A 12,500-nucleotide genomic window follows, 5' to 3' on the forward strand; every position below is an offset into this window, starting at 1 on the left:
CCTGTCGGGGAGTAAGCGTAGGTAAAGAGATGATATTAGTGATCGGCCCCGGGACAATATATACTCTTCTTTCTGGAGAATAAAATCAACAGATCTGTGATGTGATTTATTCAGATTGGCTTCACTAATTTAATTGGCTGTTAAACATCCATCCATTCATTTTCTCCCATTTATCTGGAGCCGGTTGCAGCAGGCAAAGCAAGTTGCCCCAGAGGACCCTCTCCCCGGCAACGTTTCCCAGATCCTCCTGGGGGATCCCGAGCTTTCCCCAGGCCAGATGGGATATAGAACCGTTCCAGCGAGCTCTGGGTCTACCCCAAAGTCTCTTTCCAGCAGTTGGACATGCCTGGAAGACCTCATGAGGGGGCAACCAGGAGGCATCGAACCACCTCAACTGGCTCCTTTCCACTTTGAGCTCCTCACCCCGGTCTAAGGCTGAGCCCAGACCTCTGTCTAAGGCTGAGCCCAGACCTCTGTCTAAGGCTGAGCCCAGACCTCTGTCTAAGGCTGAGCCCAGACCCCGATCTAAGGCTGAGCCCAGACCCCTGTCTAAGGCTGAGCCCAGACCCCTGTCTAAGGCTGAGCCCAGACCCCGGTCTAAGGCTGAGCCCAGACCCCGGTCTAAGGCTGAGCCCAGACCCCTGTCTAAGGCTGAGCCCAGACCCCGGTCTAAGGCTGAGCCCAGACCCCTGTCTAAGGCTGAGCCCAGACCCCGGTCTAAGGCTGAGCCCAGACCCCTGTCTAAGGCTGAGCCCAGACCCCTGTCTAAGGCTGAGCCCAGACCCCGGTCTAAGGCTGAGCCCAGACCCCGGTCTAAGGCTGAGCCCAGACCCCGGTCTAAGGCTGAGCCCAGACCCCGGTCTAAGGCTGAGCCCAGACCCCTGTCTAAGGCTGAGCCCAGACCCCGGTCTAAGGCTGAGCCCAGACCCCGGTCTAAGGCTGAGCCCAGACCCCTGTCTAAGGCTGAGCCCAGACCCCGGTCTAAGGCTGAGCCCAGACCCCGGTCTAAGGCTGAGCCCAGACCCCTGTCTAAGGCTGAGCCCAGACCCCGGTCTAAGGCTGAGCCCAGACCCCTGTCTAAGGCTGAGCCCAGACCCCGGTCTAAGGCTGAGCCCAGACCCCTGTCTAAGGCTGAGCCCAGACCCCTGTCTAAGGCTGAGCCCAGACCCCGGTCTAAGGCTGAGCCCAGACCCCGGTCTAAGGCTGAGCCCAGACCCCGGTCTAAGGCTGAGCCCAGACCCCGGTCTAAGGCTGAGCCCAGACCCCTGTCTAAGGCTGAGCCCAGACCCCGGTCTAAGGCTGAGCCCAGACCCCGGTCTAAGGCTGAGCCCAGACCCCTGTCTAAGGCTGAGCCCAGACCCCTGTCTAAGGCTGAGCCCAGACCCCGGTCTAAGGCTGAGCCCAGACCCCGGTCTAAGGCTGAGCCCAGACCCCGGTCTAAGGCTGAGCCCAGACCCCTGTCTAAGGCTGAGCCCAGACCCCGGTCTAAGGCTGAGCCCAGACCCCGGTCTAAGGCTGAGCCCAGACCCCGGTCTAAGGCTGAGCCCGAATGCCTTTCAGAGGAAACCGATTTTGGCCGCTTGGATCCACGATCTCATTCTTATGGTCACTACCCACAGATCCTCACCATAAGACATTTTAACACCTTTACGGAAAATTACCACTTAAAAACAAATGTGATGTATTCCATGTTCTGTTAATATGTTAAATAAAATAATTATTCTAAAAAATGTAACGAAACATTTCTGTGGAAAAAAAGTGTCAGTGAGACGTGTTTTGTTTGTTAAAGAGGAATAAAAAGAATCTGACGACTTACCTGCTGCTGATCCACCTTCTTCTTCTTCTGTGGTGGATTACTGTGCAGTGTCAGGCAGGTTTCCACAAACACTCTTCTTCTCCTCTCAGGGGACAGCCAGGGGGTTTAATTAAAACTTCAGGCCCAGCTGAGGCTTTAACCCTTTCATCTCCCAGTAGTCTCTTTAGTTAACCCTGAGCTCCGCCTCACAGGCACTCTGGGTGATTCGTCTGTCCATGTAGACCACATCATGTTGTGGATGTTCATACACAGAAGGACTCCATTCACAGTCACATGTAGTTTCACGACGTACACCTGTTGCACCTGTTTATCTGTGGCGACTGATCCTCAACCAGAGTTTGTTCTGAAGCTTTAATCGTGTATTATTTATCAGCTGTTTCTCCACGAGCTGTAAATACTGAGCTTGTCAACATATCGGATACTTTTCCACGTATTTCAAACCGATACAAACCTGTGATTTTAAAGATCGATAGCCGTAAAAGATGCAGAAGTTTTGAATAAAAAAGAAAACGAGCGCTGTCGATTGTTGTACAAAAGTGTTGGCAACGCTTCGCTTACAAATAATTGCGAAACATTTTATTCGCAATTAAAAAAGTATGCAGGAATTCAGCTGCATCTTTTAGAATTTGTACTTTATTGATCCCGCAAGAGGAAAATTCAATTTGGTCTCAAATCTCCGGCTCTCAACCCAAGTCCTTACCGCCCCAGTGTAATTAATAACCCAATATCAGGAGCTTGTTATGTCACACAGCCCATGTTCAGACGATATAGTCCTCGTTGCAGAAGCCCTGGGTTCGAGTCCGACCTTGGCCCTTTGCTGACATGTCCTGTCTCTCTTCAGCTGTGCTCTCGAATAAAGGTCAAAGAGTGACTTAAAAAACAAAAAGAGAAAATAATAACATTTGTGATTCTCCGTCTGGACGGTTCTTTGGTTAGTTGATGTTTTTAATTTGGCGGGGCTGTCCTTCCTGTCAGTGTGAACCCAGCGGGTCACCCTGGGGGATTTTTGCTATACAGTAAAAATATTAAGAGTGGCACATATTAAAGTGTAAAGAGACATTTTCAGTGCATCTGCAGTTTATTTGATGTTACCATATTTCAAAACAAACACATGCTCCGCCCACAACACAAACAGGAAGTTGCACATCATCCTCTGCGGGTCTCATCATCATCACAGTTCATTAATCAAACACCACATCAAACGATGGCACTTCGTAAAGGACAGAAAACTGAAAGGAACAGTCAAACATTATTAAATCACCTCTATTGTAGGGGGGGTTACTGTTAGCCTAGCTTAGCACGAAGACTGGAAGCGTGGTTATTTGTTAACTGGTCTTAAATAAGTTGATTATGATTTAAAGGCAGGGTTGGTCATCTCTAAAAATCAGCCACACCCCTCCCCTGTGCTCCCTCTAAAGCCACGCCCCTCTAAAAAGGAGAGACAGGGAGGCTGTGATTGGTTCATCAGAGAACAGGGAGGCTGTGATTGGTTCATCAGAGAGCAGGGAGGCTGTGATTGGTTCATCAGAGAGCAGGGAGACAGGGAGGCTGTGATTGGTTCATCAGAGAGCAGGGAGACAGGGAGGCCTGTGATTGGTTCATCACAGAGCAGGGAGACAGGGAGGCTGTGATTGGTTCATCAGAGAGCAGGGAGACAGGGAGGCTGTGATTGGTTCATCACAGAGCAGGGAGACAGGGAGGCCTGTGATTGGTTCATCACAGAGCAGGGAGACAGGGAGGCTGTGATTGGTTCATCAGAGAGCAGGGAGGCCTGTGATTGGTTCATCACAGAGCAGGGAGACAGGGAGGCTGTGATTGGTTCATCAGAGAGCAGGGAGACAGGGAGGCTGTGATTGGTTCATCACAGAGCAGGGAGACAGGGAGGCTGTGATTGGTTCATCACAGAGCAGGGAGACAGGGAGGCTGTGATTGGTTCATCAGAGAGCAGGGAGACAGGGAGGCGTGTGATTGGTTCATCAGAGAGCAGGGAGACAGGGAGGCGTGTGATTGGTTCATCAGAGAGCAGGGAGACAGGGGGGCTGTGATTGGTTCATCAGATTGGTACCTCGTGGCAGACATTGGTTGAAGTTTTTACAGACTTAAAAACTGATACAGACGATGGATTTACTTTGATCCTTTTTCAGAGAACCTGAGTTATTCATGTCTGTCAGGACCTAAAGACAGTTTAGACCTGAATCTAAAAGTGTTTCTGGAGGAAATGACCAACCCTGACTTTAAGTCTGGGATCATTTGAGTCACGTGAACTTCTTCTTCTTTGTAATGATTGTGCAGGAGTTCAGTTAGCGCCACATGAGTAGCTTCAGAACCTTAATGGAGCTACGCTAACGTTTCACTCTTACTTCCTGTTTCTTTTGCTTCTCGGCCGACAGTTGAAACGTCTTTGATCTGGACTCTCAGACGCTGAACAAAGAACAGGAGGGTTTAATTAGTGTAAGTGTTGACAAAGACGACTAACAGGTTCACACATATTGATAATATTCAACAGTTAAACTTTTGATGTCCAACACGGTTAACGAGTGTGAAGTCTGCAACCTCCCTTCTGATTGGCTGACAGGTGTACTATGACATCAGAGCCTGTTTCTGCATAAAAAATTAAAATCTCTGTTCTCAGTTCGACCAGCAGGAGGCGGAAAAGAGAACAAAACGTGAAGACAGACTCCGCCTCCTTTCTGTGGTGATGTCATCACCTGGGGTTGGTCATAGCGTAAAAGAGGGAGGCGGGTTGTAATGCTGGTATTCAGAGAGGGCGGGATCAGAGTCCACAGGTGGGTCAGTCTTCAGGTGAGTGTTTGAATGAGTTCTGTGGTTCTGCTGTTGATGGTCTGGATCCAGAATCAGAGCTGAAGCGTTCTGGATGGTTCCGCCGTGGCGCTCTGTTCCTCTTATCGGTTCAGCTGTTGTTTTGTAGTCAGAAGCTGTTTAAAGTGTTGCTGGTCAGTTCTGCCGTTGCTATAGTAACTGTGATGTGTTGCCATGCTTCTCTTGTTATGATGGCTTTCACCTGACTTCACACATTTATGGTACCGCCCCCCCAGGCTTCACGCCGCTGCACGCTACGTAGAAGTCGTCAGTCTTAGTGTCCACCTTCTGTATGTGCTTTGACCAGTCTGATTTTTTAAACATGAGACGGTCAGTGTTGAATGTGGCGCTCTGACTTGGCGAGGAGACGAGTCCGGGTTATTCTCCTACAGATTATAACGTTTGTACGAAAACCCAGAGAGGAACGGACTCCTCCTCATGGTGACATCAAAGGTTGTGTTAGCATGTTCTGCTGACTGTGATCCTGCTGTCATCGTGACCTGACTGAAAGCTCTTTAGCGCCCTGAATCTCACCTGTCCTGCAGGGCGTTGCCGTGGGATACGGGATGTCAAGTTGTGAGATGAACGAACACGAGATGATAAGCCCGTCTGATGCTGGATTTTTTTTTCTCAAACCTCAGCATGACGGATCAGTCTGCCTGTGTGTTTGTAGACTGTCATGGCGGCGGTTGTAAAGTGATGTAGACTGTCATGGCGGCGGTTGTAAAGTGATGTAGACTGTCATGGCGGTTGTAAAGTGATGTAGACTGTCATGGCGGCGGTTGTAAAGTGATGTAGACTGTCATGGTGGCGGTTGTAAAGTGATGTAGACTGTCATGGCGGCGGTTGTAAAGTGATGTAGACTGTCATGGTGGCGGTTGTAAAGTGATGTAGACTGTCATGGTGGCGGTTGTAAAGTGATGTAGACTGTCATGGCGGTTGTAAAGTGATGTAGACTGTCATGGTGGCGGTTGTAAAGTGATGTAGACTGTCATGGTGGCGGTTGTAAAGTGATGTAGACTGTCATGGTGGTGGCGGTTGTAAAGTGATGTAGACTGTCATGGTGGCGGTTGTAAAGTGATGTAGACTGTCATGGTGGCGGTTGTAAAGTGATGTAGACTGTCATGGTGGTGGCGGTTGTAAAGTGATGTAGACTGTCATGGTGGCGGTTGTAAAGTGATGTAGACTGTCATGGTGGTGGCGGTTGTAAAGTGATGTAGACTGTCATGGCGGTTGTAAAGTTATGTAGACTGTGATGGCGGTGGCGGTTGTAAAGTGATGTAGACTGTCATGGTGGCGGTTGTAAAGTGATGTAGACTGTCATGGCGGCAGCGGCGGCGGTTGTAAAGTGATGTAGACTGTCATGGTGGCGGCGGTTGTAAAGTGATGTAGACTGTCATGGCGGCAGCAGCGGCGGTTGGAACGTGCTGTAGACTGTGATGGCGGTGGCGGTTGTAAAGTGATGTAGACTGTGATGGCGGTGGCGGTTGTAAAGTTATGTAGACTGTCATGGCGGCGGTTGTAAAGTGATGTAGACTGTCATGGTGGCGGTTGTAAAGTGATGTAGACTGTCATGGCGGCGGTTGTAAAGTGATGTAGACTGTGATGGCGGTGGCGGTTGTAAAGTTATGTAGACTGTCATGGCGGCGGTTGTAAAGTGATGTAGACTGTCATGGTGGCGGTTGTAAAGTGATGTAGACTGTGATGGTGGCGGTTGTAAAGTTATGTAGACTGTCATGGTGGCGGTTGTAAAGTGATGTAGACTGTCATGGTGGCGGTTGTAAAGTGATGTAGACTGTGATGGTGGCGGTTGTAAAGTGATGTAGACTGTCATGGCGGCGGTTGTAAAGTGATGTAGACTGTCATGGTGGCGGTTGTAAAGTGATGTAGACTGTCATGGCGGCGGTTGTAAAGTGATGTAGACTGTCATGGCGGCGGTTGTAAAGTGATGTAGACTGTGATGGTGGCGGTTGTAAAGTTATGTAGACTGTCATGGTGGCGGTTGTAAAGTGATGTAGACTGTCATGGTGGCGGTTGTAAAGTTATGTAGACTGTCATGGTGGCGGTTGTTAAGTTATGTAGACTGTCATGGTGGCGGTTGTAAAGTTATGTAGACTGTCATGGTGGCGGTTGTAAAGTTATGTAGACTGTCATGGTGGCGGTTGTAAAGTGATGTAGACTGACATGGCGGCAGCAGCGGTTGTAAAGTGACGTTCTGCTGACTTGATTCAATGGCGAGCTGTCCCGTGTGACTCTCAGTTCCTCTGAGCTCGTCGGTGATGTAAAGCGTTTGTTTCCAATGCTGGACGCCACTTTCCTAAACTCCACCTCGGTCACATGACTGAAAGCTAGGAATATAAAAATGGACACATCCTTATCTTGCTGCACAAAAGTGAAGCCAAATCAACCTCGGGACGGGGGCGGACACTTTGTTAGTAATCTAAAAGCTGGTGGAGACATCTCGCTCCTTCCTCAAACCTCAACACGTTTGACTTCCTGATAAAAGGTCAAAGGTCGCTCAGGTGGGCTCTGTCTGTTTGAAGCGAATGCTTCGTGTCAGTGTTCGTTACGTTTCTACGTTTTCTGTTCCTCCTCGACTCTGGGAGTCACAAACAGCAACGCAGCAGCCTCATTGGCCAACAGAGCTGTCAATCATGACACTGTAATCTTATTTATATCAACATATCCTCTCCTGCATAAAATTTAACATGATAACATCTGATCAACACAATAAATGTTAAAAACAACCTCCCACATGAAGCAGCGGGGTTCGAGCTCAGTGTCATGACACAAACCATGTCCCATTTGTTAACATGGAGGAGGCGGAGCTTATGGACTATACTGCAGCCAGTCAGCAGGGGGAGCTCCAAACGTTTTGGCTTCACTTTTGAGAAGCCGTGATGTTGTCCATCTTTTTACACTGTCGTCACGTCATCACGTGTTGCTCTTGTGGTCGTCTGGCGTGTCGGGTCGTCACGTGTTGCTCTTGTGGTCGTCTGGCGTGTCAGGTCGTCACGTGTTGCTCTTGTGGTCGTCTGGCGTGTTGGGTCGTCACGTCGTCACGTGTTGCTCTTGTGGTCGTCTGGCGTGTCAGGTCGTCACGTGTTGCTCTTGTGGTCGTCTGGCGTGTTGGGTCGTCACGTCGTCACGTGTTGCTCTTGTGGTCGTCTGGCGTGTCGGGTCGTCACGTGTTGCTCTTGTGGTCGTCTGGCGTGTCGGGTCGTCACGTGTTGCTCTTGTGGTCGTCTGGCGTGTTGGGTCGTCACGTGTTGCTCTTGTCGTCGTCTGGCGTGTCGTCATGATGGCAGCTTGTTTCGTGGTCATGGCAGCGCCTGCAGTTTACAGTGAGTGCTGATGGCAGCATGCATGCGTGCTCTTGTTGTCATGGTGTCAGCAGTCACAACAGCGTGTGTCGTCGTCATGGCAGCGCGTGTGAGCGTGCGGCGAGCGCCTCCATCAGCTCGTGGCACAGACACTGACAGAAGCCGTAGAGGACGAGCAGCAGCAGCGTGGACGGGACCAGACTGACCAGGGCCACGCCCAGCCACAGCTGACCAATCATCAGCAGGTAAATCCCCAAAGGCAGTGAGCTGAAGTACACCTGTCCAAACACAGAGAACACCTGTCACACACACACCTGTCCAAACACAGAGGACACCTGTCACACACACACCTGTCCAAACACAGAGGACACCTGTCACACACACACCTGTCCAAACACAGAGGACACCTGTCACACACACACACACCTGTCACACACACACACCTGTCACACACACACACACACACCTGTCACACACACACACCTGTCCAAACACAGAGGACACCTGTCCAAACACAGAGGACACCTGTCACACACACACCTGTCCAAACACAGAGGACACCTGTCCAAACACAGAGGACACCTGTCACAACCACACCTGTCCAAACACAGAGGACACCTGTCACACACACACACACCTGTCCAAACACAGAGGACACCTGTCACACACACACACCTGTCCAAACACAGAGGACACCTGTCACACACACACACCTGTCCAAACACAGAGGACACCTGTCACACACACACACCTGTCCAAACACAGAGGACACCTGTCACACACACACACCTGTCCAAACACAGAGGACACCTGTCACACACACACACCTGTCCAAACACAGAGGACACCTGTCACACACACACCTGTCCAAACACAGAGGACACCTGTCACACACACACACACCTGTCACACACACACCTGTCCAAACACAGAGGACACCTGTCCAAACACAGAGGACACCTGTCACACACACACCTGTCCAAACACAGAGGACACCTGTCCAAACACAGAGGACACCTGTCACAACCACACCTGTCCAAACACAGAGGACACCTGTCACACACACACACACCTGTCCAAACACAGAGGACACCTGTCACACACACACACCTGTCCAAACACAGAGGACACCTGTCACACACACACACCTGTCCAAACACAGAGGACACCTGTCACACACACACACCTGTCCAAACACAGAGGACACCTGTCACACACACACACCTGTCCAAACACAGAGGACACCTGTCACACACACACACCTGTCCAAACACAGAGGACACCTGTCACACACACACCTGTCCAAACACAGAGGACACCTGTCACACACACACACACCTGTCACACACACACCTGTCCAAACACAGAGGACACCTGTCACACACACACCTGTCCAAACACAGAGGACACCTGTCACACACACACACCTGTCACACACACACACCTGTCCAAACACAGAGGACACCTGTCACACACACACACCTGTCCAAACACAGAGGACACCTGTCACACACACACACCTGCCCAAACACAAAGGACACCTGTCACACACACACACACACCTGTCCAAACACAGAGGACACCTGTCACACACACACACACCTGTCACACACACACACACACACACCTGTCCAAACACAGAGGACACCTGTCACACACACACACCTGTCCAAACACAGAGGACACCTGTCACACACACACACACCTGTCACACACACACACCTGTCCAAACACAGAGGACACCTGTCACACACACACACACCTCTCCAAACACAGAGGACACCTGTCACACACACACACACACACACACACACACACCTGTCCAAACACAGAGGACACCTGTCACACACACACACACACACCTGTCCAAACACAGATGACACCTGTCACACACACACACACCTGTCACACACACACACACACACCTGTCCAAACACAGAGGACACCTGTCACACACACACACACCTGTCCAAACACAGAGGACACCTGTCACACACACACACCTGTCCAAACACAGAGGACACCTGTCACACACACACACCTGTCACACACACACCTGTCCAAACACAGAGGACACCTGTCACACACACACCTGTCACACACACACACACACCTGTCACACACACACACACACACACCTGTCCAAACACAGAGGACACCTGTCACACACACACACACACCTGTCACACACACACACACACACACACCTGTCTCTCACACACACACCTGTCTCACACACACACACCTGTCTCACACACACACACCTGTCTCTCACACACACACCTGTCTCACACACACACACACCTGTCTCACACACACACACGCACCTGTCTCTCACACACACATCTGTCTCTCACACACACACCTGTCTCACACACACACACCTGTCTCTCACACACACACACCTGTCTCTCACACACACACACCTGTCTCACACACATGTCTCTCACACACACACACACACCTGTCTCACACACACACCTGTCTCACACACACACCTGTCTCACGCACACACCTGTCTCACACACACACCTGTCTCACACACACCTGTCTCACGCACACACACCTGTCTCCCACACACACACACCTGTCTCACACACACACCTGTCTCACACACACACCTGTCTCTCACACATACACCCCTGTCTCACACACACACCTGTCTCACACACACACCTGTCTCACACACACACACACCTGTCTCTCACACATACACACCTGTCTCACACATACACACCTGTCTCACACACACACCTGTCTCACACACACACACACCTGTCTCTCACACACACACCTGTCTCACACATACACACCTGTCTCTCACACATACACACCTGTCTCTCACACACACACACCTGTCTCACACATACACACACCTGTCTCTCACACACACACACCTGTCTCACACACACACACCTGTCTCACACATACACACCTGTCTTTCACACATACACACCTGTCTCACACACACACACCTGTCTCACACATACACACACCTGTCTCTCACACATACACATACACACACCTGTCTCTCTCACACACACACACCTGTCTCACACACACCTGTCTCACACACATGTCTCACACACACACACACACACACCTGTCTCACACACACACCTGTCTCACACACACACCTGTCTCACACATACACACCTGTCTCTCACACACACACACCTGTCTCACACATACACACACCTGTCTCTCACACACACACACCTGTCTCACACACACACACCTGTCTCACACATACACACCTGTCTTTCACACATACACACCTGTCTCACACACACACACCTGTCTCACACATACACACACCTGTCTCTCACACATACACATACACACACCTGTCTCTCTCACACACACACACCTGTCTCACACACACCTGTCTCACACACATGTCTCACACACACACACACACACCTGTCTCACACACACACCTGTCTCACACACACACCTGTCTCACACACACACCTGTCTCACGCACACACCTGTCTTACGCACACACCTGTCTCACACACACCTGTCTCACGCACACACACCTGTCTCACACACACACCTGTCTCACACACACACCTGTCTCTCACACATACACCCCTGTCTCACACACACACACCTGTCTCACACACACACCTGTCTCACAAACACACACACCTGTCTCTCACACATACACACCTGTCTCACACATACACACCTGTCTCACACATACACACCTGTCTCACACACACACCTGTCTCACACACACACACACCTGTCTCTCACTCACACACACCTGTCTCACACATACACACCTGTCTCTCACACATACACACCTGTCTCTCACACACACGCCTGTCTCACACATACACACACCTGTCTCTCACACACACACACCTGTCTCACACACACACCTGTCTCACACACACCTGTCTCACACATACACACACCTGTCTCTCACACACACACACCTGTCTCACACACACCTGTCTCACACACACACCTGTCTCTCACACACACACCTGTCTCACACACACACACACCTGTCTCTCACACACACACACCTGTCTCTCACACACACCTGTCTCTCACACACACACACCTGTCTCACACACACACCTGTCTCTCACACACACACACCTGTCTCTCACACACACACCTGTCTCACACATACACACCTGTCTCTCACACACACACACCTGTCTCACACACACACCTGTCTCTCACACACACACACCTGTCTCTCACATACACACCTGTCTCACACACACACACCTGTCTCACACACACACACCTGTCTCTCACACATACACACCTGTCTCACACACACACCTGTCTCTCACACACTGATGACTGTTAGTTCACTGACCAGGCAGAGCGCCCCCAGCAGGCAGCGGGGGAAGCTGCGGGACGTCCAGGCGCGACACTTCTGAGCGGGCAGGTTGCAGGGCAGCGAGTCCAGGCTGGGGGGGCGGTACAGACCCACCACGTTGAGCATGCTCAGTGAGTCCGAGGACGGGGACTCCTCCGGCAGCTCCATGATGGTGATGACCAGACAGTCTGAG

At 50.9% G+C, this 12,500-nt stretch overlaps 2 protein-coding genes across 5 annotated transcripts in view; both read right to left on the reverse strand.

Moving 5' to 3' along the window:
* The window catches only part of LOC306823140 (regulator of G-protein signaling 9-binding protein), a 3,120-nt gene extending 1,209 nt beyond the window's left edge, over positions 1-1,911 (reverse strand). For 2 of the 3 annotated variants that reach the window (XM_079342514.1, XM_079342513.1), the window contains exons 1-2: positions 1,817-1,899; position 1 (exon numbers count right to left, since the gene is read on the reverse strand). The exon at position 1 is cut by the window's left edge and continues 216 nt beyond it. The gene's annotated coding sequence lies outside the window, so the exon portion shown is untranslated. Of the gene's footprint in view, positions 2-1,816 lie in introns of all 3 variants that reach the window. The other variant, XM_079342515.1, reaches the window with a different exon arrangement.
* A 6,139-nt stretch (positions 1,912-8,050) lies between these two features.
* The window catches only part of LOC306822923 (E3 ubiquitin-protein ligase RNF182), an 8,773-nt gene continuing 4,323 nt past the window's right edge, over positions 8,051-12,500 (reverse strand). For both annotated transcript variants that reach the window (XM_079342225.1, XM_079342224.1), the window contains exons 7-8: positions 12,305-12,500; positions 8,051-8,237 (exon numbers count right to left, since the gene is read on the reverse strand). The exon at positions 12,305-12,500 is cut by the window's right edge and continues 25 nt beyond it. In XM_079342225.1, coding sequence (XP_079198351.1) covers positions 8,055-8,237; positions 12,305-12,500 — 379 coding nt within the window. In that variant the 3' untranslated portion in view covers positions 8,051-8,054. The remainder of the gene's footprint in view (positions 8,238-12,304) is intronic.

The sequence above is a fragment of the Symphodus melops genome (genome assembly GCF_947650265.1).
Source record: "Symphodus melops genome assembly, chromosome: 4".
NCBI lineage: Eukaryota > Metazoa > Chordata > Actinopteri > Labriformes > Labridae > Symphodus > Symphodus melops.